The sequence below is a fragment of the Gallinula chloropus genome, assembly GCF_964237585.1.
Source record: "Gallinula chloropus genome assembly, chromosome: Z".
Taxonomy (NCBI): Eukaryota; Metazoa; Chordata; class Aves; order Gruiformes; family Rallidae; genus Gallinula; species Gallinula chloropus.
In genome coordinates this window covers 45,892,122-45,919,968 of record NC_140089.1, presented here as the reverse complement: position 1 = coordinate 45,919,968, position 27,847 = coordinate 45,892,122, and the positions used below count along the sequence as shown (strand labels likewise).

Sequence of the window (27,847 nt, the reverse complement as noted above, 5' to 3'; positions counted from 1 at the left end):
AGATGGAAGGGAGTGTTGAGAAGATACTAATCTCCACAACAGTGAGGAAGAAAAGAACCCACATTTTCTGAATGACAAACATAGGAAAAATGCCATCCAGCTATAGAGACACACATGCGCTTGTACTAGAGATCATGAAAAGTTAGAGTAAATATGGCTTTTTTTTTTTCATGAGCCTACCATCACAGTACCACAAAACCAAAATGGCAAGTAAGAAGTAAAATTCAACGTTAAAAACAAGAACAAAGCAAAAAACTCAATTTAGCTGGATATTTCTTACTGTTTTGTGGGCAAGTCAGATGACGTAAAATTTTCTTCCTTTAGGAAATTGTGTTTGGACAATTACATTACAGGATCAACGCAAAAGAAGAACACAGCATGGATCAAGTTCTGTATTTTGAGTGTACCTGTCAATAGCTTGAAGATCATTTGCTGGGTTCCATGTAGGGTCAAACAGTATAACAACGTTGGCACCAACAAAATTAAGACCCAGTCCACCAGCCCTAAAAAAGATGAAAATGAATAGAAGAGAACTTCAACAGTAAGAAAAGCAACAATTTTCTTTCAGTGTATTAGGACGACATTAGCATACCCTTGTGTGCAACATAAAAGACGAGCACAACAGATAATGAAAATAGTGGGGTACAGCTTTGTCCTACTGTTGTGACAATAAGCACCAAGTATTTAAATAACCACTGCTGAAAAACGTAGTCATCTCACCTGGATAGTAAGAACATTAAAAACTGTATGACTGGCTGAGTCATAACCAACTATCACCTTACTACAATGAGAGTCCTGATTGCCACTTCATACTGGGCCCTACACAAGCCAACTCCCCCAAAAACTATACTGAAACTCATAATCCTTTTCATGCCAGGTAACATCACAGAAGCAGGAAAACTGTGGCTTAAATAAGAAGTCTTTAATAAATGTGAACTTCCTCCAATCCCAGAACACAGTTTTGACAATAATGCTATGCAGCGTTTCCACTAAAACAGGCACAGTGTAGGGTAAGTCCTACCTGTAAGAACTAACAACAGTCACAAGTATATTGGTGCAGCATGTAAGACAACTGTGAAAAACTATGTTTAGCCACACAGCCACATTTCAACAACATTCATACCTGTCATTACAAGGAAAAAAGTCACCGTAAAAAAATGGTCTACTGTGGGGGTAAGGAGTAAGAGGGGTACCAGTTGCATCATCTTAAATGTTCAACAGCTGTACTGTGTTTTCAGGCAAAGCCAGCAAGTCAGTGAAGAATCTGATATGCTTAACCTAAGGTTCTAACAAAACTGCTCAGTTACTTGGAGTTTTCATGTGCATAGATGGATGATTTGACAGGAATAACAGTGAGGAAAATATCACCTGTCATCCAGGTGCAAAACTCTCAAATACTGGAAAGTCTTTCCAGCTAGTTCAACCAACATTCCTACAAGAAGGGACACATTCCTACAGAAGCACATGCGAAATACTATTATTATTTTAACTATTAAAACAATTCTTTACATTCAAATATCAGAAGCTTCAAGAATGTTTTTTTTTGAATGAGGTACCACAAAGTTTAAAAAGTTAACCCCCTTAATTTACCAAGCACTGGGTTTTAATAGATTGGTTTATATCATGCTTCTTTAAAGCAGTGAGAAAGGCAACTTTCCCAGGGACGTGAACAAATGGAGACAGAAACCAAAAGCTTATGGAGCCCCACCACCTTTTGGTCTTCATGTAATCCTTGTTAATGTAAATACAGTTGTGGCCTCTTCCTTCCAGGTCTGGTGTGCTGCTGGCTTAGTTAAATCTGGAAAGGGAGAGGATGTGGGAACTTGCCAATATTAACGGAGGTTTCCGGAGGATGAGCGTTCTCAACGTTTGAAATGCTGAATTTAAAAAAAAATTAAAACTTTTTCTCAGAATACCTTACTGTATTTTGGAATTTTGGTGTACTTTTTAGTGAGGGCAGAATTCAGCCTCATCTTATGAAACTGACCCTGCAGTCAGGCTGAAACACAAGTCTACATGATTTTCAAAATGCTTTCTCATAAAAAATGGCAATATTTGGAGTATGAATTAAGCCTCAGTGCAAAGCCTTAGTGTCAGTAGAACGGACTGACTATGAAAATCAACTAAACAGGATACTAAGCTTTATAAAGATTTTAGCTTTCAATGTTTTTAGGCATGCGACAAAAATTCACATACTCCAAAACCAAGAAAGAATGGCTCTTACGTCCTTCATGGACAGAACGTCCACAGCAGTTCAGTTTGTGCATAGTAGAGAATATATTCCATCAGATGTGAAAGCCATTACAACAAGATGGAACATGCAAATTTCTATAGCACAGCTCAAACTAAATGTCCTACATGAAGTGTCTCATAACAGCTCTGTTACAAACAACAGATTTCAAAAGATTATCTTATTTACAACTGTAATAAATAAATGGCTTCATTTTATATTCTGTCACTAACAACTTAGTACCACAATGTTGAGAAGTTACAACACAGTATCACACTTGAGAATTTTCCATGAAAGCTGTGACTATGTAATGATATTTACTGAGGGAAGATTTTTAGTTTAAGTTCCCTGTTGCAGTGGATCTTGTACTTGCAAGTTCTCAGAATGTGATTACATGCACATTAAAAGCTACCTACAGCATATTTGTAAAGAATCAAAGTTAAATGAAGCCCTTAAAAAGTGTAAGTGATGAACAGCATAACAGTAACAGACAGTAACTGAGAACACTGCAGGTAGAATGAAAGCACATACTGTATAACTTTTCTCTATACAAACTGCCTACAAATTTCTGTAACCATCTCCTTTTCACCACCTAGGCACTTCTCTTTACATAATAAAGAGAACTGAGAAGTGGAAATAGATTTTTCATTTATGATTATTCTGAAGGAATTAAAGAAAACCAGCAGCAGTTGCTGCTCTTAGTTCTTCCATAACATTGCAATGGAACAAGATCGTTGGCGTTGTGCACATACAGCTCCCCTTCAAGCTAAGGAGTTTCAATAGTTACACACTCTGACATTCTCCTATCAAGTTATAGCAAATCCAACAATTATGTCAATGTTTCTAAGCATGACCAAAAATCCCCTTTCCTTCCAAAAAAGCATACGTTTTCCCATCTACACCAGCATAGGACTGAAGTATTCTGAAATAGACTTTACTTCATGAGCCCTAGAAGTTCCAACAAATGTATACCTATTTCTCCATAAAGCTCATGACTGAAACTCATAATCTATACCTACTGGTTTGATGGAATTTACAAGCTCCAAATAAATCAGTCATTTTCTCTCAACAGCTATTAAACATACTTTTCCATATAGCTATGTCATAGTTATCCATAAAAGCATTATGGATAGCTTTGTTTTTAAAAAAACATACTTTAATAAAGCTTACTTATTCAAAAATCTCACCAATGAGTTAAGGCCAGGATTTCCAAATATCTACAGACTATACACAGCCAATTCCAAGCAGATATGGCATTTTACCAGAATAAAAAAGAAATGGAATATAAAGCAGGGACATTGTAAATTTAACAGTGAAGTCATCACACTGTCTGCACTGTAACTCACAAATTTATAGATTGGAGCTTCCTATTTAAAGTTGTAGCTTAACTGTGCCAGTGGAATATAATGTTGAATATAATGGCAGATTCATGATCACTATGCAGGGAATTCATCCTTTGCAGAATGCATTTTTGCAGCCAAAAGACAGTGCAAGTATTTTCAGCAAAAAATCAACATTTGTCTCTTCAAGCCATGGTTCTTTCAGAACACACACAAGTTGACTACACAGAACAGTCGGCCAAAAACTTTGCAAGAAAGTACAGACAGAAGAGTATGACCCAATTCTGTCAACTTGCTATGTGTTGAGAAATAAAGGATATACTGTGAAGACCTAATGTCTGAAATTTGAGTAAGAGGAAAGATGAATCTCTTGAGGTGTAGAACTGGGATAAATCAGTTTCTAATTTCCAAAGGATTAGAAAATAAAGGCTCCTTCCATTACTGTGTATCGAGCAATAAAAGATAACTTTGTGATAAGCTACACAAAACTGGACCTTCTGTTCTTCTTAAGCACTGGTTATATTGACTGTGATTCCATCATTTGTTTCTTCCATTTACTAAGTAACAGTAAGAGCACAGTCTTGTCTCCAGAAGGCATGTAAAACTCACCAGCCTCTGTATTCATAAGGTCTAATAGCAGTAAGAAGAAAGCCCATTTCTGTTTACCTGACCTTCATTTTATTTCTATTCTAACTGAAGAGGTTATAATTATGCAACTAAACTAGACTGATAGAAGCACAAACTAGAGAGTCTTTCCTAATGGCACAGACACAGTACTTCCCTGTGGTTTTAAGGGACAGAGAATAGGGACCCATGAAGGTTGTAGAGAAGATGTCCAGGTTCCAAATCTATGGGTATGACTAACAAAAATCTCTTCACAACCCTGCCAACATGCACCACAGAGTATCTGAAAACCATCCTGACATGAACTTGTAAGAGCCTTTTAGAATACATTTAACTTCTGATTAAACAGCAGTAGTGTGGATCCTTCTAACTCAAATATGCACCCTTTCAGTAGAGAACCACCATGCACATTTGCATGTTTCATCAAGATTCAGATTTTTCCTCTGTGTGGGAAGATTAAACCAGGATTCAGAAAACCCACTTGTTTCAGCTCTTAGTAATCCTTGTAATGGAGAGGAGAGGGGAGGGGAAGGGAGGAAGTCTTCAGATAGGTTAAGAAGCTTCAGTCCACAGCAGTGGACTTTACTAACAGACAAGAGAACTCAGTTTCTCAAAGAGTAATCCCTCACAAGGTCACCGACTAAAAAATTGAATAACCTATTTACTAAGCACTAGAAAGACAGAGTGAAACAGACTACAAGTTAGTTTTTCTTACATTGTGGATACAAGACATATGCTGATTTCCTGAATGTTGTTGAACTCTCTCACAATTCTGATCCTGTCTTCTGACTTTGTATTTCCATCAAGTCTTCGATAATCTAGCCCAGATGCCATACAGTATTGTTCCAGCACATCCAGCAACTGAATGAAAAAATAAAAGAAAATTAAGTGCTTGCTATTATTTTTTTAATTAAACAGAAATAAATATTATTGAAGTCATGTCTCAAATATATTTTCAATATTTTCAGGCACTGAAAATATGAGTAAATCTTCCCCACTTTGATATCCACATCCTCAACACTCTTTAGCTGTTGCTCTACAACACTCAAGGTGACTAATGATGGTTTGCTGAGTCAATCCTCCAACCCTGGCCACCCTCCCCACCTCTAAATGATTCTGAGCCAGCTCAACCTAACAAGCAGGCAGGCAACTTAAACAGTTTCCTACCACCTTAGCAAGCTACAGTGACTTCAAGTGTGGTAAACGAGCACCAGAGCCAGCACAGGGAAACGTCCAGAGTTCAAAGGGACAGAACAAAAGAGACTGCAGTAACCAACAGTCAGTCTCGTTTTGAACACCATGAAGCACAACCTAAGAAACATGAGAATTTTAATACTACATGTAAATATTAAACTTATAGTCTACCTTAAAGCCACAACATTATTAAAATATTTAAGACTCTGAACTGTCATTCATGTTTTAAACTAGTTTTAAATATATAATTTAAACATTTTTAATGCTATCATGATGAGTATTTAAGTAAAGAACAAGATGCCATTGGTTATGTAATTTCAGAAAACACAGTTTTCCCTAACAAGAATTTCAAAGAGCAAGTCCCTTGAGGACACGTTATTAAACTTAAACACTGTTTCCAGTTTCAACCAAGTGATGTAGTAAGTATCAGGGCTGAAGTTGCATCACTGGTGATGGTTAAAAGCAAGTAGAACAGAGGAAATTTAACTACATTTAAGGCTGCAGGATGCTACAGTCACATTTTGCTTTGATAGTGCTCTAATTCAAGACACAGCTGATACCAAGTTCAGCTATTGTCTACACTTGAAATAATGCAACAATTTTAAAAAGCTCTAAGGAAAGCAGAGTGTGTTACACTAGTTTTGCCATCAACATTTTTATCATGAGGTTACATACGATTTCAAAATGCTTCAGGAGTATGGCACACTGTCATTAGTTCCCATAGTACAAAGATATTAAATGTGGTTGACAGCTGCCACCACAGTGCTTTAAGCTTCAGAACCTACTGCTGCAGTTAATTGCTAAAAATCATACAGAGCTCACCTTTGTGGAAAAAGAGAAAAGAAGAACTTTATCCTTGTTTTTTCTGAAGTGATTTAAAAGCTGCTGAAGGACCTGTAAATACAGAATACAGAGGTTTTTTCTCTACAGGTCATCTCACATAGACTTTCATGTGTTTTCAGCCTTTATACAAGCTACACTGTAATTAATTGTTTGCAAAGTAAAACAGATGCATAACTAAACCCATCTCTAACATAATATATGTACCAAAGGTAATGGATATGCCAGACCTATGCATTTCTCAGTGATCCACAAGGAAATCCTGCTATAAAAAGGCAATCCTACTACTAACAGATAAATTCAGAAGCCACGTGCGTCACTGCACAGACCATAACAATACAGATTTTAACTCAGGGGCTAGCTCTGCTTGCAAATGTCTGCATTTAGCAAATGCACACGATTCCTCTGAGAACAGGAAGGTCTGTTTCAGTCTTCCGTATTACATCCGAGTTCAGAACTTGGAACTTGTCTTCTTAAAATAATCACAGAGATGTACGCCCCTCCCCGCTCCCACTCTCCTCTGCTGCTCTGTTTACAGTAGGATCCAGCTTCCCAGACTCTGCACAGACCCTGAAATGCCAATAATCCGCCCACACACAATGTTCTTCTGGTGGGGAAGCAAATAATCCAGAGCCTGGTGTATAACAGTGATACTGTTATTTTCAAGAGAAGCATGTCCACATCTGGCAGTGGCAGCTCCAGAGTACGGCGCAGAAGCAACATGAAGGGGAAAGAGGAATTTTCTGTACCATCTCTGCAGCCTTCTCCCACTGGACAATAAATATGTTAAAATTATATTTACTCAGTGATAAATACATAAACTGTTGATCAACAGTGATTTCACTAAAAGCCTAAGTAGTCTCTGACAACCACATAACAAGAGATATTTACATTAAATCTACAGTTCTGGACAATATATAGAATATAATGAAGTAATTCTACATCACTTATAATCCCTTTTGTATATATTAGCCAGTCAGTTACAATTGAAAAGAAGGTATAAGCGCAGTTATTTTTGCCTAGTTCCATTGTACAGCGTGTAAACCAAGATTTTTTTTTTGGGAGGGTGTGGGGGTGTGTGTAAAATCCACATCAGGTAATTTAAGAAGAGCTAAGTGACTTACATTTGCATTTTATTTAGCTAGATTAGTAAACAGAAGAAAAACAGTGACATGCTGCTTTTAAAGCAGAAGGCATTTGGCTACTGCATTATTGCTGCTATTAATAAAGCATAGGTCAGATAATGAACTCCCCATAGGAGAACACACAAGCAAGTCCATCCAGTCTGTTCAAATAAAACGGATCAATGTTGTGCCCACTGGAATTTTGGGTATTCTGAAATACAAAACAGTTCTGATGTACAGGAAGAAGTAACAAATGTATTGGCAGCAAGGAGAAAAATGTTCTACACTTGTACACCAGAATAATACCTGAAAAGCTGTTTGTCTGAGAAACACTTGTCCATACTAAACCAGAAGTTAACATGCTCTTTGTGCATATCCATGTGGATTTAATTTCTTATCTCCCCACTACTACGCAGCATGATGAAATTTTATCTCTCACATCTGAGAACACCTTGTTTCTAAACAGATGTAATAGAAGCATAGAAACACAGAATCTTGAGTTGGAAAGGACCTTAAAGATCATCTAGTTCCAACTACCCTGACAATGTCCAAGCTAGCCTGGAGTGTTTATAAGTCTTCAAAACCGTACCTGCCTGGGTTGTGGTTATGTTTAATAGTGGAAGTTACTATTATTTTCAAGGTGCTCCAATAGACTTCCATTTTCCTACTGAAATAATGGTATTATGCCAAACAAAATAAATAAATCAATCCAATATAGTTATTCCTGAGAGACTTATATTAATTGAGAACAGTATTCCAGAACTCCACAAATGGATGTCTATGGAAATATTATACATGCAGTTCTAAAAAAAAAAAGTTATTTCAAGAGCTCAGACATTTAATAGCTCTTTTCTTTTAGAAAGCATTTAGAGTCTTTGTGAGCCAAAATTTCAACAAAACTGTAGAAACAATCAGACAAAGTAGTAATGAGGCTTACTGCAGGCTTTTAAAACTACTCTTGTTTTTCTTACTTCTTTTCCAAGCAGTCCCTGATACTGCTGTGTGAACAATCTTTGTGTTTAAAAAGCAACGGAATCACACTTTACAGGACCCCACTTTCTTACTTCATGCTGAAAAAGGGTGGTTCCTAACCAATGCAGTACACTTCCTTTCAATTCAATTCTCACATATTCAATTATTTCAAGTCAAAAGCCTAGACATGAAATTCACCTTGCAATATAAAGTGTAAGCAAAGTCTTCTGAAAACTGTAAAGTTCAACAATATGGTTGAAAATGAAGGGATAATTCCACAAATATAGCTGAAGAGCAGATCACATCACTGTGTGTAGGGTGAGAGGTGGGTAAATAACAGTGATGTGTCAGAGTTATATCATCAACAATTAAAGGTGTATGTTTGAATTATAGGTAGTTTTTTCCAGGCTCTTTTTATATTCACGATTTCTGACCAGCAAACCCAGGGTGACACAGTAAATGCTACTGCTTGCAAAACACATAGAGATGACTGTAGCCAGAGCACAAGTAAACACAAACACCAGTATGTGACACCCTCATGCTCCTGGAAAAGCAATTTTAGTTTTACAGGTGGCAGTAGGCATATGCCACAGCTGCATTTCCCTACATGTTTTATCACTGCTTGGTGAAAGCATAGAAGGTATTTTAGCAGACAGGCCAACCTTTTCAACCCTTAAAACCAGATCTGTTTGGCTTATGAACTTCCTCAGCAAATCCCAGCCCTTCCACTACCCTGAATAAATTCAAATAAATGCCACAAACTTTTTCCTTTGGAAATATGCTCAGCTACAAAATAAGTTACCTGCACCAAAATTTCTGGATAGCCTGTACTAAATTTTCATTTAAAGGACAAATAATACCTATAAAGTCTGTACTACCAGATGAAACTTACAAAAGCATTTCAATTAGCATCTAGAAAGTGTAAAGCATTACAATGAAATGTTACTAAAAGCATTTTAATGTAATTTCTCTCATTTTCAAATACATATGTTAAAAATATATAAAGTAGTTTTCAAGTCACAATATCTGGTGACTGTCTGATTATTTTTTGATTGTAAGAGTACCTGCTAAATTCAATACTTTCTGAATGACTTTGCTTCAGAGCATAAAACCCAAAATCATCCCACACAACTTGTTTTCAAGTTCAGAATGCAAAACAAAAGACTTAGGACAATCTTAAAAGACAAACCTCCAATGGAATCAGCAGCAGGGGAAAAAAAAGCTACTATATACCAAACATGCATGAACCCATTTTGGCACCATAATTATTATGAAGTCAAATATATTTTTCAATGATGGCTACTTGGACTATTACATAAAACTTCTCCTTCCAATCACTGAGATAGGCTCACTCAGTTCAGAATACTCTGTTTGTACTAATACATTTCATGAACTGACACAAAATTCAAGTTCCCCTGAAAAATAAAAAAGAAAGCAAATCAAATTTCCCTTAAACTAAGCAATTCTTTCAATAATCCTTGGGTAAACTTTATCCTGTTTACAACGGATTGAAATAGCTAATGGATTTCTAAAATAAAGCATCATGTATACAAAACTAGAGGTCATCAATAGTGCCAAAAAACCCCAGTCAACCTGCCTGATATCTATCTCATCAGCACTGCAATATAGAAGAACCTTCCCCCTTCACACCCAGGGTTTCTGTGCACAAGCATGAGAAAAGCCTCATTAGACAAGTTTTTCAGTTATTTATCCTGTTCCTCTCTGAAACCAGTTTGAGGTAAGAATTTTACCAGTTTTCACTTACCTAGTTCATTTTGTTCATCTTTAGCCTAGCTCCCATTAGTTACATTTGATGTCCAAAGGGTTAGAAAAGAGCAAGCACTTTTTTACATCTTCACTACCTCCACGCTACTTAGGATGTCCCCTTTCACATTCATACTAAGGCATTTTTCCAGACTGGAGAGACCCACCCTACTGGATTGCTTCTGCTCCACAGCACAGAGCACCTTTGTGGCCCTTTTCAACTTTTTGGCCCTTCTCTTCACATTTTCAACATTTTAACATGTGCTTTCTGAGAGAAGGGAGTGGAACTGTCAACAGTATTGAAGGTGTGCATAATTCATTAAGTCCATAAGGATTTTGTTTCCCTCTCTTTTCCTTCTTCAGACATTTCTGACCTGCCACCAAGTTGAAGGTTTCATGGAACTATCTGTCAGGACATTATGAACCCAATCCTTTTGGCTGCAAGGTTCATTTCTGTGACCACCACTAAATATGCAAAGTTATCCTAAGACTGATCTGTCACACTAAGATATCCTATCCCGTCTTTGCTGAGAGGCACCCTCTCCCAGGACAGGGTGTGTGGTGGTACCACCACCATACTCAGAATGATTACAAGCCACAACTATGAGGTGTATATTGTCATGTATACTACAGCTGCAGATCTATTACTAACACTTATTTTTCCCCTAAAGAACAGGTTTACCTTCATTTTTCCACTGTACTTTGGATCTGAAATAGTTTCAAAGGCTGCATCTTTGCTTAACTGCACAAAGTCTGGAAAACTGGAAAACACCTGGCTGCACACTCGTTTGATATGTGCTTCCTGGAAGAAAAGCAGAAAGTTTGAATATGTGTTAAAAATTAGAACTACACTGGGATACCAGTAAGCCATACAAGGAGTTAAACAGGTTGAAACAAGTAATCTGCCAAAATAACTCAAGCAGAAAGTCAGATGTTTTTATGCAGTTCACTACAGAAGTGCTGCAGTGAACTGCATAAAAACACCTGACTACAGTGCTACAGTAACTATTGAAGTGCAATAGTGAACTGAATAAACATATATTCTATGTGTTCAGGTTTCCTTCATTTAAAGGAAGGAGACTCAATCTGAAACCATGGATTCCAGTCACAACAGTTAAGAAATGCACTGGGCAGAAATTGCAATAGAGCTGGCCTGAATTGTCAGACTCAAGAACTCTTGTTGATTTGATGTTTGCATTACCCAACAGTTGTGTACCAGCATTTCTCATGTCCCTCTGGCATGATAAGCCTATACAAGAACTAGCGACTGTCCCACCAATATGACAAAAAACAATATGGGAAACACATTTAAACTGTTAAAAGCCACATTAAAGCTCCAGTGCTAGAATCTGGGTAGCTCTGAACTTGAATGTGACCACACACTTAAAATCTATTTTCCCAGAGGAGCAGAAAAGTTCTCCTCTCTTACTTAGTGACACACAGGATGGACTTCTAATACTAAAGGTAAGAAATACTACAAAATATCGGTTTCTCCAGTAGATTTTGGAAAGGTTAATAATTATATAGGCTGTAAAAGATAGCCTCAAAATACTCACATATTATTTTGGTAGTTAAACTCTCAAATGTTATTACAACAAAATCTACACACACAATATAAAACCACCAAAATGCTTTCAGTGTTATTTACTGCATATTTGGCCCTGGACACCACCACCACCATTTTCTAAAAAGCAAAACTGTTTTAATGGAACAAACTTGCCAAAATTAGCTAAGATTTCTTATTTCCATTCCTTCCTGGCTTCTCAGAGGAAGCAGCAACATCCCTAAATCACTTTTCTCATTTTTGGATCGTAAGGACCACATACAAGCATGTCTAAAATCTCTGCCATTTGTGGGTCCTGTTGTTTACTTGCTACAGTAACAAGATAAACTGATACTCTTCTCTTGTTGAGCATTTTTTACCAAAACATGTTTCTCATTATTTAAAGCTCAGCTCTGAATATAAAATACTAAAGAAAAAAGTCCACATTCTAATTACTTATTATTTATTTATTTGCACAAAGACATTCCTCTTTACTAGGCACGTGCCATAAAGGGAATAGAAATGGCATTCTTAGAAATCACAAAAAATTACTCTTCCTGCTAAAGCTCTCCAGTATTTCTATACTTTATTTTCAGAGATGCATCAACTAAATGAACATAGCATTGTGTAACTATGTATTTATTAGATAAGAGCTACATTCTGAATTACTGAATGGATTTTTGCAAAATATGTCAACTTCATTTAGATAAAACTTAAAAAGGAGGACAGCACAATTTTCATTCAAGAGTTTCCATTCCATTTTCCACAAGTATTTAAGATACTTATGCAACTAACTTGCTGCTTGCTAGTGTTGTCTGTCTGCAGCAGTGCAGCATGGTTTGCAACCTTCTGTAGGATTGTCAGGTAACTGAAGCGCAGCGACTTGATTGTTTCACCGTGAGCATTTGCCTATCGGAAAAAAGTAAAGGCATATTTATCCAAACAAATACCTGTGAAAATAAGAAATAAACTAAGTGCTATTCTTACAAGGTTTAATGGATTTGCAATTTTAAGCAGTTGTATAATTGATCCTAAAAAGAAACATCATGTATTTCTAACAAAAGTGCCTCATGATCCTACTGATAGAAAACATTTTCTCGGAAAGAAAAAAAACCTCAAAACACAGCTACGTTCATAGTTTGCTAAACATGTCAGATAGTGTGCTATCTACAGAAATTACTAAGATAACCAAGAATTCCTTGGCAGACAAAAAGATAATAACTTTAGAGCTGATTTTAAATATAAAGGGTCATAATGTAAATTAGGGTCATAATGTAAATCAAACCAGAGTTGTTTGAATGACTTCTTACCCTGCAACTGCTAACTTTACTTTTCTCTACAGAAGAAATGTCTAAAGTTTTATAAACATCTCAAGTAACATAACTGAAACAACTTCAAACATTCTACAGTGCAGCAGCAGCAACAGCATCAGCTATTCTTCTGGTTATGGTTGGCTGATTCGACCAATAATTGTTTTCCTTTCCCTTCTCAAGTTACAAGATTTCATGGTTAACTTTGGAATACGACAGGTCCATAAGAGCAGTTAAGTATCTGCAGGCCTGCCTAATGCCCTTTATAAATTGAGTTCAACAACATCATTTATCTTTTTTTCTACTAAATATCTTGAAAAACAGAAGCCAGAAAAGAACTAATGCCAGTATCAATGGAATGTTAAACAGGCTAATAGAGGGATTGTTTTCAAATAAGCTATACAATTTGGAAAACTAAAAAACCCCAACACACTATAAGAATCCCAACAGGCCAAAAATAAAACAGGGAGAAGCAAGTATGAGACATGTGCTCCTAAACGTTAAAAAGATATGCTTTATACGAGTGGTCTGAGTGATACAGACAAAACAAACACAAAGGTGGAATAACTGAGTGTTAATGAAGTCCAAAGGCAACACATCTACAAATCTAGAGCTGTTAGTCACAAAGCTCTGTTTGGTCTCTATGGCTACTGTCAGTTCTCCCTTCAATTAAGCAAAGCAAAGCATGCATCTAGCGGCAGAGAAAGACAATTTATCTGCAGCTGTAATACAAGCAAAGCCCAGGCAAGTTGCTTTTTCCAGGATGCCTCTCATTTACTACTTCTCCACTGACCACCTGAGGCACACAGGAGCAGCGTGCCTTACGCATGCTGAGGATTCCAATGCAATACCCTTGCTAACATCAACTGTTTCACCAGTGCACTTAATATAACAAACCCAGAATTTACTACATAAATAACAACCACCTGCTGAGTGCATGCAAAGTGCCTTTGGTGTAATCCCAAAGTGCCTAACTCCATCACTGCTCATGATGCAACCACCATGTGCCCTGTCAGTATTTCCCAAACAAAAGGCCTACTACCACAGAGCCATTTCAATCAGCTCTTCATCAGCAAAGTGTCTCTCAAGAAAACTACTTACTGCTCAAACCAGAAACAGTATGCAATTAAAATCCAAACAGTGCAAGTTCTTACTTGGTAACAACAGTTCTTCCTTTTACGGCCACTGCTGCAGCTACAGGGCTCTCCAGCTCGCAATACTAAGCTTACATCCTCTGTCTCTAGCACAGCCTGGTACACCGCTTTCTGGAAGTCAGTCAGGGAGCAGTATACCATCTGCCAAAGAGAAAGAAGCCCCAAAACACAATTATGTGCAGCATGCAATGAAAAGCAAAGAACACTGCATCAACAAAACCATAAAACATTTAAAATAAAGTAGAAAACAAGAATATATTTGCTCAAATAGTTACATTAAATTATTCTACCACCAAATAAAAAGAACTGGACCTTGACACCAAAATAGTATGAACTTGTAGCCAAAAACATAGGTGTAGTTGTCTTATCCTCTCTGAAAATTCTTCAGAGTATCAATATCAGGCGACAACAACCCGCTGTTAGGTTTCTATAAACCTTTCAGCATGGCTTTTGTGGAGGGAGAAGAGGAGGAGGGAAGAGTGAGGAATAAATGTGTAATTGGAACTAAGGATTCCCCTCTCCTTTGCCAGCTGCTTAATTTATCCTTTCTGTCCTCTTTTAAGGCTGTAGCTGTTGTAGGGCACTACCACAGGCAGGACAAACAGAATAAGAAATCAAGAGGCAAGAATCTACACAGTGCTATGGCCAAAACTCTTATCCCTCTTCTTAGAGACCATGGGTGGCATCTCCATCACATCTTTAGTCTTAAGCAGCAGGAGACAGAAATCCCAAGATCATTCCTTAACCTAGGCCACCCACACAGCAGCAGCACCATGCTGAGCTGTAATAATACAGCAGTAACTTGAACATATACTCACATTAAGAAGAGAATGAAAAGAATAAAACCTGCTAGATTTAGAAAAGCAACTGACTGACATTTGTGTTAATCTTCCCTTCAGAAGACATTTAGATGACATTATTATACACTAAGGATGAAGAATACCAAATTTTGAAAACAAGACCAGCTGCATACTAATGTGCTTGTCTATTTAGAAAAAAAAGCACAAATCTATCTAATAAGAATTTATCAGAACTCTCAGCTATAGTCATAAATATCATCACTCTATATAATGTTTACAATACCATTAGATGAACAGGATTACAGACATCAACAAATCAGCTTTAGGTTTGGGGCTTTTATTTAGTGATCAAAAATGAGGGAGTTAAAAATGAAAAGCATACTGACCTACATTACAAAGCATCAGGATGCAAATTCAGAAGTCCTACATAGAATTTCAAGAGATTTACATACATTGCATTGGGTTTGCACAGATAAATACAAAAGTGCACATAAAATAGATGTGTAAATCAGTAGTCAGAAGTCTAGCTGAGCATTTTCATGCTTGATTAACTCCATTTCAACATGCAATCATAGTAATTATGTGAACAAAGCACACTACTGCATGAGCATTTTTTTCTAAGGCTCTGGATTCTTCTTAAATTCATAAGTCCAAAAGAAAACCAGAAACTATTAAAGGCATGATAAAGAGAAAAAAATCCCACATCAAAACCAAAAAATAAGAGATATGTTCATTAATATCGCATATCAAACGTGCAGGAGCTCTTACTCTGTCTTCCTTTTTTGGCAACTGATCACTGATAAGCGCTTTGGTACGTCTCAGAAACCAGCCAGACATTTTTGTTGCTAGCTTCACCATGGCCTTACGACCTGTTGCTAGCTCTCTTTTAGTTGCAGTATGCCTCTGGCCATGCTCCACTGGATCAGAAAATTTCTTCTTGAAATGCAGTCTGCTACCCAAAAGTCCTGGTACAGCCCTATTAAAAAACAAAAAGCGCGTGTGTGAAGGAATAACAGCATTTTCTTTATCCCAAGGCAGTCTATTCTTTTCTAGTGAAAATGCTTCTGCCTCACAGTAGCAGATCTTAACAATCACTAGAGAGATTAATAAAAATGGTGTATATAAATAAAACATACACTACTTCCAAACATACCATTTTTTACATTTAATTATTGTGATACTTAGATATTAAAGAGAGTCCTACTAGGAAAAGGTTGCCATCTCCAGAAAAAATGCTCAGCAGAACAGAACACACAAGTACACAAAACCTCCAAACTGCAAGGCTGCCTAAATCATAGACTGAGCAATCACATTTTCTATGCGTGCTCATTTTATTAATATCAGATTACATAGACATTGCAATTTACTAAATAAAATAATACGAAATGCAATAGGAAAAAGAATATCCAAATGTGTGCACTTGTGCATTTTGAAAACCAGCAAATATTAGTTTCAACTTCCAAGTTGAGTCTGAATGACCTGTACAGCAAACGCACAATGTTGTTTGAAACTACATAACAATTCTCTCTTTACTGTGTGGAGGAGAGACAAAGAATAAAACAGTGCTCTTAAGAAGAAAGGTGAACACTGGGGAGCGGCAGAGGGCGGGCATATGAAAATAATGTTAACTGCTTCCCAGATTCCTCAAAGAAGCCTGATGGTAAGGAGCTCCAAATTTATTAAATACATACTGTGGAGGTATCTTCCAGGAGCTTACCTCCAACACAGATACTTACATTCCCACAAAACAATGGGGGCTTTTAGGTTGGTTTTCCTCTGACACAGATGGGTCCCATCATTCAGTTCTATCCCAGTCCCACCTCATGGTTAACATATAGATATGTTTAAATAACAAAATAAAAATATATATTTACCAGTCCATAACACACCAAAGCTCCTTCATATTGTTTTGAAGAATGGTTCCAGTAAGACCTATGCGAACACTGCATTTCAATGACTTCATGGTTTGAGTTATTTGAGCCTTTGGATTCTTGATTCTATGTGCTTCATCCACTATCACAGCAGACCATTCCACACTGCAGACCAACACGAAATACTGCGTTAACGGAAACTACTCATCCCATCGTCCCATCTACACATACAAAGTGAAGTCAGCTGCATACACAACCATGATTATAATAAGACACTACTACTGTTTTACATTGTATTGCACTATTCAGTTTAGTAATTTCAGTTACCATAGTTGACTGAATAAATGGGCAGAGGCCAATAGGATAAAGTTCAACATGACGAAGTGTCAGGTCCTGAAGTTTGGTCATAACAACCCCAGGCAACGCTACAGGCTTGGGGCAGCGTGGCTGGAAAGCTGGGGAGGAAAAGGATCCAGGGGTGCCGGTTGACACTCGCCTGAACATAAGCCAGCAGTGTGCCCAGATGGCCAAGAAGGCCAATGGCATCCTGGCCTGCATCAGGAATAGCACAGTCAGCAGGACCATGGAGGTGATCATCCCCCTGCACTCAGTTCTGGTGAGGCCACACCTCAAATACCTCAAAACACTTTTGAGCCCCTCACTACAAGACAGACATCAATGCCCTGGAGCATGTCCAGAGAAGGGCAATGAAGCTAGTGAAAGGTCTGGAACACAAGTTTTATGAGGAACATCTGAGAGAACTGGGACTGTTTAGCCTGGAGAAGAGGAGGCTCAGGGGAGACCTTCCTTGTTGCTCTGTACAACTACCTGAAAGGAGATTACTGTGAGCTAGGGGTCAGTCTGTTCTCTCAGGTAAGCAGCAATAGGACAAGAGGTAATGGCTGCAAGTTGCACCAAGGGAGGTTCAGGTTAGAAATTAGGAGAAATTTCTTCCCAGAAAGAGTGGTTAGGCTTTGGAATGGGTTGCCCAGGGAGGTGGTAGAGTCATTGTCCCTCGTGGAGTTGAAGGAAAGGCTGGATGAGGTACTTAGGGACATGGTTTAGTTGGTAACATAGGCAGCAGGGGGACAGTTGGACTAGATGATCTTGGAGGTCTTTCCAACCTTAATGATTCTGTGATCAGATGAGAAGCCAAGTACTCCTGAACATAGCCAAAGGAAAGGCAACACTCCTAGTTTGAGTATTCTGACAGCTATGGAGTAAATAAAGTAGGATTTCTAATATTGTCTTGTGTCAGAAGGACTCTGAGTCTGAAAGTACTTCACATACTTAAAGCTACACAGACACATGCATCTTGTATCTCAAAGTTTTTAGTACTCAAGAATTTCAAAGTGGTAAAAAGTGAAAAAAACAAAGGAAATACCTTTTGGATATTTGCTAAAAATTCCCATTTTTTTCTATTTACACTGTATTGAAACACAGACATCTCTTCATCTTATCTTTTAGTTACCATTGATTTTCAGGCAGGCAATTCCTGCATCTTTTAGAGAACATTTCAAAAATTGGTTAATGGCAAAAAACTAGTTTTACAAACCATTCAAACTTCTCTAATGCATTTCACCACAAAGCTAGTATAGGATAAACTACTGAGAGAGTGAAATGGGATTCTCCTCCTCAACACAATGAGTCATCAGATTTAACAGTAAGTACATTACACAGAAAGAATAATTACCCGCAAAGAACAACACGAACTTAAACCAAGTAAAAATTCTGTATGTAGAGAGATACATTAAAATCATTACCTGTTAAATTCATCCAAATACAGGCGAAGCGTCTCATAAGTTGTAAGGGCAACTTCACATTTCCCTTGCTTGATGCGACTCAGGTCATCATCCTTCTTACTGCCATGTAAGACAGTGACCTTAAAGTACCCCCACGTGTCTAGCTCATCCTTCCAATTGTACAGCACTGAAAGAGGGGCCACTATGAGGAAAGTCTGAAAATGAAACAGCTATTATAGTACTACTGGAAAAACTACAGCATAAAGCTCTTTAAATAAGGAAGGTCAAAATCTTCAGATTTTGGGGGTTTTTTTGCTGGTTTATAGTTTTAATTTTTTAATTCTATCACTGCACAGCATAGCATAGCAAATACATGAGGAGTCAACATAAATCCAAAAGCTATCAATCTGCTCAGATTATGAAAACAGTAAAGAAAAACACTGTAGTACTACAGTAGTAGTACTACTTACTCAAACTATGCTAACTACTTACTCAAACTATGCTAACAGCTGCAATAAGAGATATTGTCACTTTGCTTTGATATAGCACCTGTATCTGTGTACCATAAAATGTTTACAGATGGAGAAAGCAAAAGGATGAAGAGGGTAACCAGCTTCCTTCAATCCACAAATCTAGTCAATATGGGACTTCAAAACAGAAACACCTGAAAAGGTTTTAAATATTTAAGACAGCTCATACAACTCATTTAGTATTATAGAATAATAAAATCAGTGCTGCAGGAAGGGATTATTAGGACATTTCTTGTCCATCTTTACAAAGAAAGCAGGAGGACCACTGAATTCAGATGTTTAGGGCATTCTCCACTCAGGTATTCAAAACCCCCAAGGATGGGGCAGTTCACAGCCTCTCTCTGTGACCTGTTCCAGTACTTAATTATGCTCCAAGTGAAAATCTTTTTCTTAGACAGAAGCATTCCCATTTTTCTTTCACATTAAGCGCTATCCCTTCACCACTTTTTCTCTGCCTATCCTCACTGAGGAACCTGTACCCATTATTCACAGGTAGTGTCATACTAACTATTCCGCCAGTTAAATATTCCAATTAAACAAAAATAGCAATGGAAAACAGAAATTGAATGGGTCCTGTGATGGACACATTTGAAATAATCTTCAGACTTCTCTTGTTCAAACAGAACTTTTAAATGTGTCTTTATTTCTTTAACTCGTTCCTTAGATTATCAGCCTTAATTTGTGACAATCATTCAAGACAATAGGCAAGGTCACAAGAATATAAGCAATAATTTTTCCAAATATATGCGTTTGCCTTAATTATTTAAGTATCAGGTTAATACACACACACGTTTTTTGTACTTCTGGAAAACAATCACAGAAAACTGTAGTTTTCTGTTCACTGACATGGGTTTTTCAAAGTACTCTAGCCATAAATCTTATCCAGGTATTTCCAAATATTTTGTGTTACTGCACTATTAACAGATTAGACAAAATTTAGATAATGCATCATGATAATCTTGAAAACTAAAGGCTTCTGTAACACTACTAGGAAGGCCACAAACCCCTAATCTAGCGGAGTAGCTGAAAAGTAAAGACAAATACGTAAACTCCTAAAGGAAGGAAACAAAAAATCCAAGTATTGTCTTTTACCAAAGTCTTTAAGCTTGCATTACTAGAAGCTGTACCTTCTTGGGGTTACTCTTCAATTCTTTTTTCATTGTCCTCAGTAAAAATTCTGGCATATTATTTTCAATATCTTCACGTGTTCCCTTTTTCTGCAACACTGCAGCCAAAAACGAAATCACCTTGAGAAAGAAAACAACTCTCAGTGCTCATGCATAAAAATGCAAACCAAAAGCAAATTAGTTTCACTCAAAATAAACATCTAAGACAAAATACTGGATGGAATTTAGAAGGGAGGTTTTGGGTGTAAGGGAGGTGTTTCTTTGGTGGTTTTTTTTTGGGGGGGGGGGGGGGGCAGGAGGGTGTTGTTTCCTTGTTTTAAACCAATCTGTTTTTTTAAATGGGAATTGATTCCCCTGGAAGAATCCTGAATTCATTATAAGAATAACTAATTGCTCTATTTTACTCTACCCTCCCTGACCTTCCCCCCTCCAAGTGGATAATGTCCAAAAATACAGAAAAGATTATGGATGAGACAGCAAAATAAGAGATGGGGAATGCTTTGCAATTTTCCTCCATTTTCAGGTCAACAATTGAATCTTGGATGAGAATACAGAAGAAAAGGCTGTTCTCTAACTACACTCCCAAAAGTACTTCTGCAAAAGGTAGAAGAGGTTTAAACCAGAAATCAGATTTTTACTAATATATAATTTTCTTCATGTTTCATTCCTTCCAATTCCCGTTAACTTCAAAACCAGTTCTTTCTGTTGTGCTTGGCACTGTATCCTCTCATCTGCCTCAAACCAGTCAAGGTGATTTCCCTCTGATTATGGGAAGACACTTCTTATAGTATACCACAGTGGGGACAAAGATCCCTGGATAGCCTATGCCAAGCCGCTCCCATGGCAATCCAAAACAGAAAGGCGGCTGAGAGATTATCTACCCAGAACATTCAAACCCATAAAACCCATTTGTTATCTATGGGACTAAGCAGCAGCAAGAATCAGAAGCATCATGACAGAGGTGCCTTTTTTTTTGAAAATCCACATGTGCTTCCTTTTGCAGCTGCAGCTTTTGCATATAGTCAGGCCATTTAAGCAAGAAGAGAACATTATAATGCAAAAGTCTTTTCCAGAAAAGTGTTTATCATATAAATCAATCTATAATTCACAAACAAGTTCAGCCAACTTACAATCATAAGACATCTTCTTTAAGGCTAAATCAGTTACCCACTACTTCATGAAGTTTAACTAAAATTTGTTCTTTCCAACATACCTATCTCTTGTAAACAGGTGAATCCTCTTACTTTGTATCCACTAAACTGCCTTTCCTGTTGTCCTGGTTTCAGAATTAATTTTCTTCACAATAGCTAGTATGGGGCTGCCTTTTGGATTTGTGCTGGAAGCAGTGTTAACAGAGACGGAAGATTAGAGATATATGTTTCTTTAACTGCTGAGCAGTGCTTATACAGAGCCAAGGCCTCTTCTGCTTCTCACACCATCCCGCCAGTGAGCAGGCTGGGGGCACACAAGGTATTGTGAGGGCACACAGCCAGGACAGCTGACCCCAACAGACCAAAGGGATACTCCATAACATACCATGTCATGCTCAGCGTTTAAAGCTGGGGGAAAAAGGAAGAGAGGCGAGGGCAGTGTTTAGAGTGATCACGTTTGGCTTCCCAAGTCTCAGTCTTCTGACATTCAAAAATTACAAGAGATGTAAGCAAGACAACTCAAGATCCTCCTCCTGGTATCCAGTTTACTACAACCTTATATAGATGATTCTCACTACATGAAATTAGGTATTTGCAGTTCTGATCAGGAACAAACTTCCGTAACTGCTGTGTTCTTAAACTGCCATGGACAAGAAATATGACCAGGCATAGGTAAAACATAAGGGAAATAGAGGTAGTTTGATTTAGTTAAACATCTTTTAACACAGCAGAAGCAGCTAAACAAATCCATGATGCACCTCTAAGTGTTCTACATAGAGAAGTTGTGCCAGTTTTGTTTACTCACACCTCTTGTCAGGTCTGCTAGAGAACAATACTTCTCTGCACTGATGGGTGTTTGTCAACATTCTCCTCAACAGAATGGCAAAAGACACTAGAGACAGAATTTACCAGAGGAGGAGTGAGCTTGCATTTGACATGTGGGAGCAAGGAAAAAAAAAAAAAGAGGAGGGAAGAAGGGGGGGTATAAGATTCAAGCTGCTGACTTAAAACCAGACATATTAAAGAGAATTTTCAAGCACAAGATGTCCCCCATTTTAGTAATATTAATTATTTGGTCCACACTGATTCAAAGCATAACCAAATAATCCAGATACACTTTGTCCTTTCATCAATCCAGGTCATAGTTCCAGAAGTGTGATAAAAATAACATAGAACACCTAACTACTTTTTCCAGAGATGTGGATAAGTGTCTGCTCTTTCTTGTCCCCAGTAGAGTCAAACTATTGGTTTCCACAGAAAAAAAAAATCCAGTTAAACAGCTACAGTCAGGTAAAAGCCACCAGCAGCTTTAGTACACTCCAATGCAAAGTCTTTTTATGATGCACAAGTAGCAATCAAAGTACATTCAACATAAAATAAACACTAACTTTTTAACTATTGTAACTGCCTATGCTTCAACTAAAAAGGGGCTACGCACCAGTTTTGTGGCCCACTGGAAGACTGTATTAAATATGGCAATGGCTTCTGGCTCTAAGCACTGTCCTTGATAATTTGTCCTACCTCCTCCAAACTCCACAGTAAAAAAGCAAGGTTAAGCTCCACTGAGGTGGCTTTTCTTTAGTACATTAAAAAAAAAAAAAAAAGATTTAAATCTCACATAAAGCACACTACCAAAAGATGTATTGTTCACTCAATACAATAATCTAAAAGAATACCTGTATAGTCTTTCCCAGGCCCATATCATCTCCAAGAATACATCCCCTCTTTTCAGCGTAGTGTCCGTACAGAAACTGAGCTCCTTCTCTTTGATAATCACGCAGATATCTGTTAATTGTGTATGGGATGAAGTCACCATTGTCAGATAACTTAAAAGCAACTGCAGGAGACGGAAGATTTCGATCAGGGAAATAAGGCTTTTCCAGATCACTGTCATCAAATATTAAGCTCTTCCAGGGTCCTCTATTGGCTTTAACTCTACAAAGTTTATTTATTAGTATTTTCCTTCCTTCAGACTCCAAGAACGATACAACAGCAAACAATTTTCCGTTCTTGTCCTTTTCGATAGAGGATATTGTTCCTTCATGAAGTTCCCCATTTTCAAAAGGGGCAAGGCACTTGTCCCCAATATGCCAATTATCTACAAAATCCCAAATAAACACACAGTGTTAAAGTAACCAAATGCACCAAGTATTTCATTCTTTCCTACTAAAAAAAACATTGGATATAAATTTGACAAAATGCATATAACTTAAAGACGAAACATTTTACTGAAGGTAGCACTAGAATTAGGATACCAATTACTGTTTAGAACCAAATCCTGAGTCAGATACTAAATTATAATTAGCTGGAGTTGCTATTTTATAGACTTCAGGAAGTCTGTAGGAAGCACATCTCACGTAACAGTCGTATTCTGATACATTAAGCTGTTCCACAGTGGCTTCACACAGGCAAACGCCAGTATGCTGATGGCTGCAGGTTTAGTGTCCAACAGCCCACATGAACTGATCAAAAAGACCTTCTATATTAGATACACTTCTGGTCTACCCGAATCTAACACTGCACTGTCAGTAAATTGTTTACAAATATAATCACATATCACTCTCTTACAAACAAGTATGGAACAGGTAAATATTTTATGTTTATAAACAACAGAATCACACTTTAAGAACGCTTTGTAGCATGTCATATACCTATATTGTTCATCAAAGTCGTTAAGTACTCAGTAAACTGCCTACACAGCTGTCCAGTCTGGGACTGACAAAATCCATTCTTCTATGTGGACTCACTACAGCCTCAATATATCAAATATTTATAACACAGATGACTGAACTGATCACTTTTAAGCTATCTCAGTTTTATACTTCATGCACTAACGCAATTTTGAAGTGGTGTGTATGATGCTAACAGAGAAAGAGGAAGAAAAGAACTGCAGTGTATCAAAGTCCAAAAAATTCACATTGAACTGACAAAGAAAAACCCAACCAATTACCTCTATAAAAAAATCCAAAGCCTTCACTCATAGTAAAAAGATAAAATAACAGTTGCACATAAAGAGCTGAGGAAGTGTTGGTCTCTTGTGTTTGGGAAAACAATTTCCAACTTTCCCTTGCTAAACCACCCAAAACAAAGAGGAACATACATGACTCATTTCAGAATGTTCATTGTTTCTTATCTATTTTTTGGAATAAGTTCTGCTGTTTCTGAGAAAGTCATTATCAGCAGCTGTGAGAGGTTCTTAAAGCTTCTGTGGGAAGGAGCGACAATCTTGCACCAGAGCAAGTACTCATACTTTCTTAACCATGGTCAGCAGTAGCACACCATTCTAGTCACGCCAATCAAGCTACTTTTCAGAGGTTAGGTAAAGCAAAGAGGAAGGCAAGAAACTCCACCTCCCCCCCTCTTTATTGGTCAGTGCAAAACACTCATGGCGAAGATAGGTTCTTCTCAGTAGTTGAAGACAGGTCCTTCTCAGTAGCTCCTGAGATCCTAAAAGCGTATGCTCACGGGATTATTCTCCACAACATATTAGTTAGATCAGTGATAATTATACTTATTTTTTAAAATTAATCAGCAGTGTCCATAAATTGACATCAGGTAATATTAAATGTAATATTAAAAACAGCACATGCATACAGAGTATCTATCTCTAAAACTCTTTCCCTTTAAATATTCTTTTAGATCTCCTGGGCCAGGTGGTTTCTTTAGCAAACCCCAGTGGGCCTTGCTCAAGTAGCTCCACTGCACCTCAACACACAGAGATTTCTTGCATTACGTTTCTTCTGTCTTTAAATTCTGCAGTTCTGCTCTCTGATATCTGACAAGATTTTGCCTCCCATGAACGTGGATCCAACAACCTAAACTGGTAGCTCATTAGTTCTTACACGAACAGTATCATAAACCGTGACCTCTCTGTTAAAACCATTTTGCAGATCTCTTTTGTAAAGCCCCCCAAATCATCCTTGGTAAACTCAGCCCCCACACCCTGTGACCCATACTCAAACTGCTCCATACCTTCAGCCATTCACGTGGACCTTCTCAGAGATCTGAAGTTCAAAACTATCTTTGAAGCACAGTGTGAAGTACAGACGGTATATTCAACAAATCATACAAAAGGAAACCATCAAAGTTCAAGGCACTTGTACCATCTCTCACACATGCTCAAAAATTCATACAAAAAGCGTACTTGAACTTCTTCCAGAAGCATTCAAGTCTTTGAAGAACTTCTCAAAAACCAAGACTGAAAAAGTGAAACCAGCTACATACCCAGCATACTGTTAAATATGCAAAACAAAGTTTAAAATAAGAGCGTTTCCTCAATTGCTTTCTTTTACAGTAATACCTGAAGTGACACATGACATTAGTTTAAAGACTGAAGTCAAAACTATGATTTAAGATGACAGCGCCTTTTTAACTAAGCATTCACTTGAGTCTAATGAGTTGCATCTAACTTGATTAATTGGAATAAATCACACTGGACAACAGCTTCAGCATTACCAAGCTGCAAACTTAGTGAGCAATAAGGAACAGGACTAATTAAAATGAAAGGGATAGTGGTATTAAGGCCACCACTGCTACAAAAATCGTGCTGTACAAAACAATGCAAAAACTGCTACTTTAACGAGCTTGATTCACTAACTTCTTGGGGGTTCAACCAGAACTGTAACTTACATAGATATCTTTTTTAAAGACTATAATTTATCTTTAAAAATAAATAAAATATGGCTTCCTAGCATGAGTACAGTACTATAGTTGCCATTATTGATGCAAGCTGGCATTTAAGATACCTGGTTGTACTTACCCATTTATCAGTTCAAAAAAGATACCATTAAGTATATATTTAACACACTAAATCATGCTGCTAATGGCCTGGCATCACACACTGCAAGTACTTCTCTAAGAAAAAATATCCCAAACCAATAATGCAGAAGTACCACGAATGCTTTCTGGCTACTGAGATTTGACCACTTAACGTAGAGTTCACAGGTGGTCTTTCTACACTCCAGGAAGTGACTGTAACAGCAAAATTCAAGGATATTATAAAGTAAAAGCATCAAGCCCAAAGCTTAAAGCTGTTTGATAAAAGAGGTTAAAAAACTCTAAAACGTTGTCTTCCAAAAGTGGTGTTTTGGGCTCACTTAAACCACACGCTTCCATTCGCTACAGCAAACGAAAAACCCTTAAGAGCCTGAGGAAAAGAACCGATCTCAGAAGCTTCCTGACTGCCCACCGCTCCGACACGTGCGGCACCAGCTCCCTGCTCTCCGGCAGCTCAGCCCCGCTGTCAGACGAAGCCTGGCACCGCCGGCAGGCTGCCGCCCGGCGCTGCCAAGCGCCTCTCCCTCACCTGCTCTCGGTTCACCAGCTGGGCAAACACCTGAGCTTCGCTCAGGCGGGGTACGCGGAAGACGCTTACCTGGGGCGTCATCACACATTTTAGTTTTTGGCCCTGCCGAGCCCAGCAGAGCCCGCGGGCGGAGGCACTCGGGGGCAGGAGGGGCACCCGGCCGGACCCACAGGGCTGGGGCCCGGGCTGCGCCAGCGGCCGCACTCCCTCGCTGGAGGCCGCACGCTCCCCCGGGGAAGGGGCTGAAAAGACCCTGGGGGCGTTGAGCGGTCACCTCGCAGCGTGTCACGGCGGGAAACCGTCCCTCGCTCCCCCCATCTCCGCACCACTGCCCGCACCGACCACACCGGCAGCAGGGTGCTTGCTGTAACCAAGGTGTGTGTGTGTGGGGGGGGGGGGGGGGGGGGGGAGAGAAACAACCCCCCCTTCCCCGCGCCCGTCACCCCGCCCCCGCCGGTGCAGCCATGTCCCGCTCCGGGGCCCGCAGAGTATCGCGAGAGGAGCGGCTGAGCGGGACTTCGTTCTTAAAGGAGCCGGGGGGGTGAAGCGGGAGGTCTCGCGGGGCTTGCTGGCGGTGTCGCGAGAGGCAAGCGGGGCGGGGTCTGGGCGTAGGGCCCGGCGGAGGGCGAGTGCCGTGTGCAACGCGTGTGAGCGGGGCGGGTCGGGCTGCGCCCTCTGGTCGGGGAGGCCGGCGGGGCGGCTGCCCGGCTGAGTCTGGCGCAGGGCTCAGGTTCGGTCGGGGCTACGCCTCGGAGCCGCGTTATGCGCGCTAAATAAAGTGCGCCTTAGCAGAGAAACGCCCGTGGCGGTTTTCTAGGGGTCCGCGAAGGGCGCGGCGTTGGCCCTGGGTGGAGCATCACTGCTCCAGCCAGGGACGCTGTCACCCAGGCTGCTGTAACGGGCTCCCTCCTAGCGCGGCCCTCGTTTGTGGAAAGGTCTGCAGGGAACGGGGGGAAAGGGGGTGTAAAGTTAACTTCCTGAGGATTTGCGTGGGTAAGGAAGCAAGGAGTGCGGTTGGCTCAATGGAAGATGCAGCTGGGGCTCCGTCAGGCAGTGGCCTTGCGGAGGAGTGTAGTAGGGAGGAGTTGGTGGCAGTGAGAACACAGAATCACAGGGGTTGGAAGGGACCCCGAGAGATCATCGGGTCCAACCCCCCTGCCAAAGCAGCTCCCCAGCTCATATTGCACAGAGAGGTGTCCAGATGGGTCTTGAATATCTCCAGAGAA

General features: G+C 39.0%; 1 protein-coding gene across 1 annotated transcript in view; it reads right to left on the bottom strand.

Annotated features, from left to right (window-relative positions):
- The window catches only part of ERCC6L2 (ERCC excision repair 6 like 2), a 52,744-nt gene extending 25,836 nt beyond the window's left edge, over positions 1-26,908 (bottom strand). The window contains exons 1-12 of the mRNA XM_084278722.1: positions 26,691-26,908; positions 22,993-23,414; positions 20,166-20,285; positions 18,530-18,723; positions 16,770-16,931; positions 15,664-15,871; positions 14,096-14,236; positions 12,427-12,540; positions 10,771-10,890; positions 6,211-6,282; positions 4,910-5,055; positions 408-503 (exon numbers count right to left, since the gene is read on the bottom strand). Coding sequence (XP_084134848.1) covers positions 408-503; positions 4,910-5,055; positions 6,211-6,282; positions 10,771-10,890; positions 12,427-12,540; positions 14,096-14,236; positions 15,664-15,871; positions 16,770-16,931; positions 18,530-18,723; positions 20,166-20,285; positions 22,993-23,414; positions 26,691-26,709 — 1,814 coding nt within the window. The 5' untranslated portion in view covers positions 26,710-26,908. The remainder of the gene's footprint in view (positions 1-407; positions 504-4,909; positions 5,056-6,210; positions 6,283-10,770; positions 10,891-12,426; positions 12,541-14,095; positions 14,237-15,663; positions 15,872-16,769; positions 16,932-18,529; positions 18,724-20,165; positions 20,286-22,992; positions 23,415-26,690) is intronic.
- Positions 26,909-27,847: the final 939 nt, after the last annotated feature.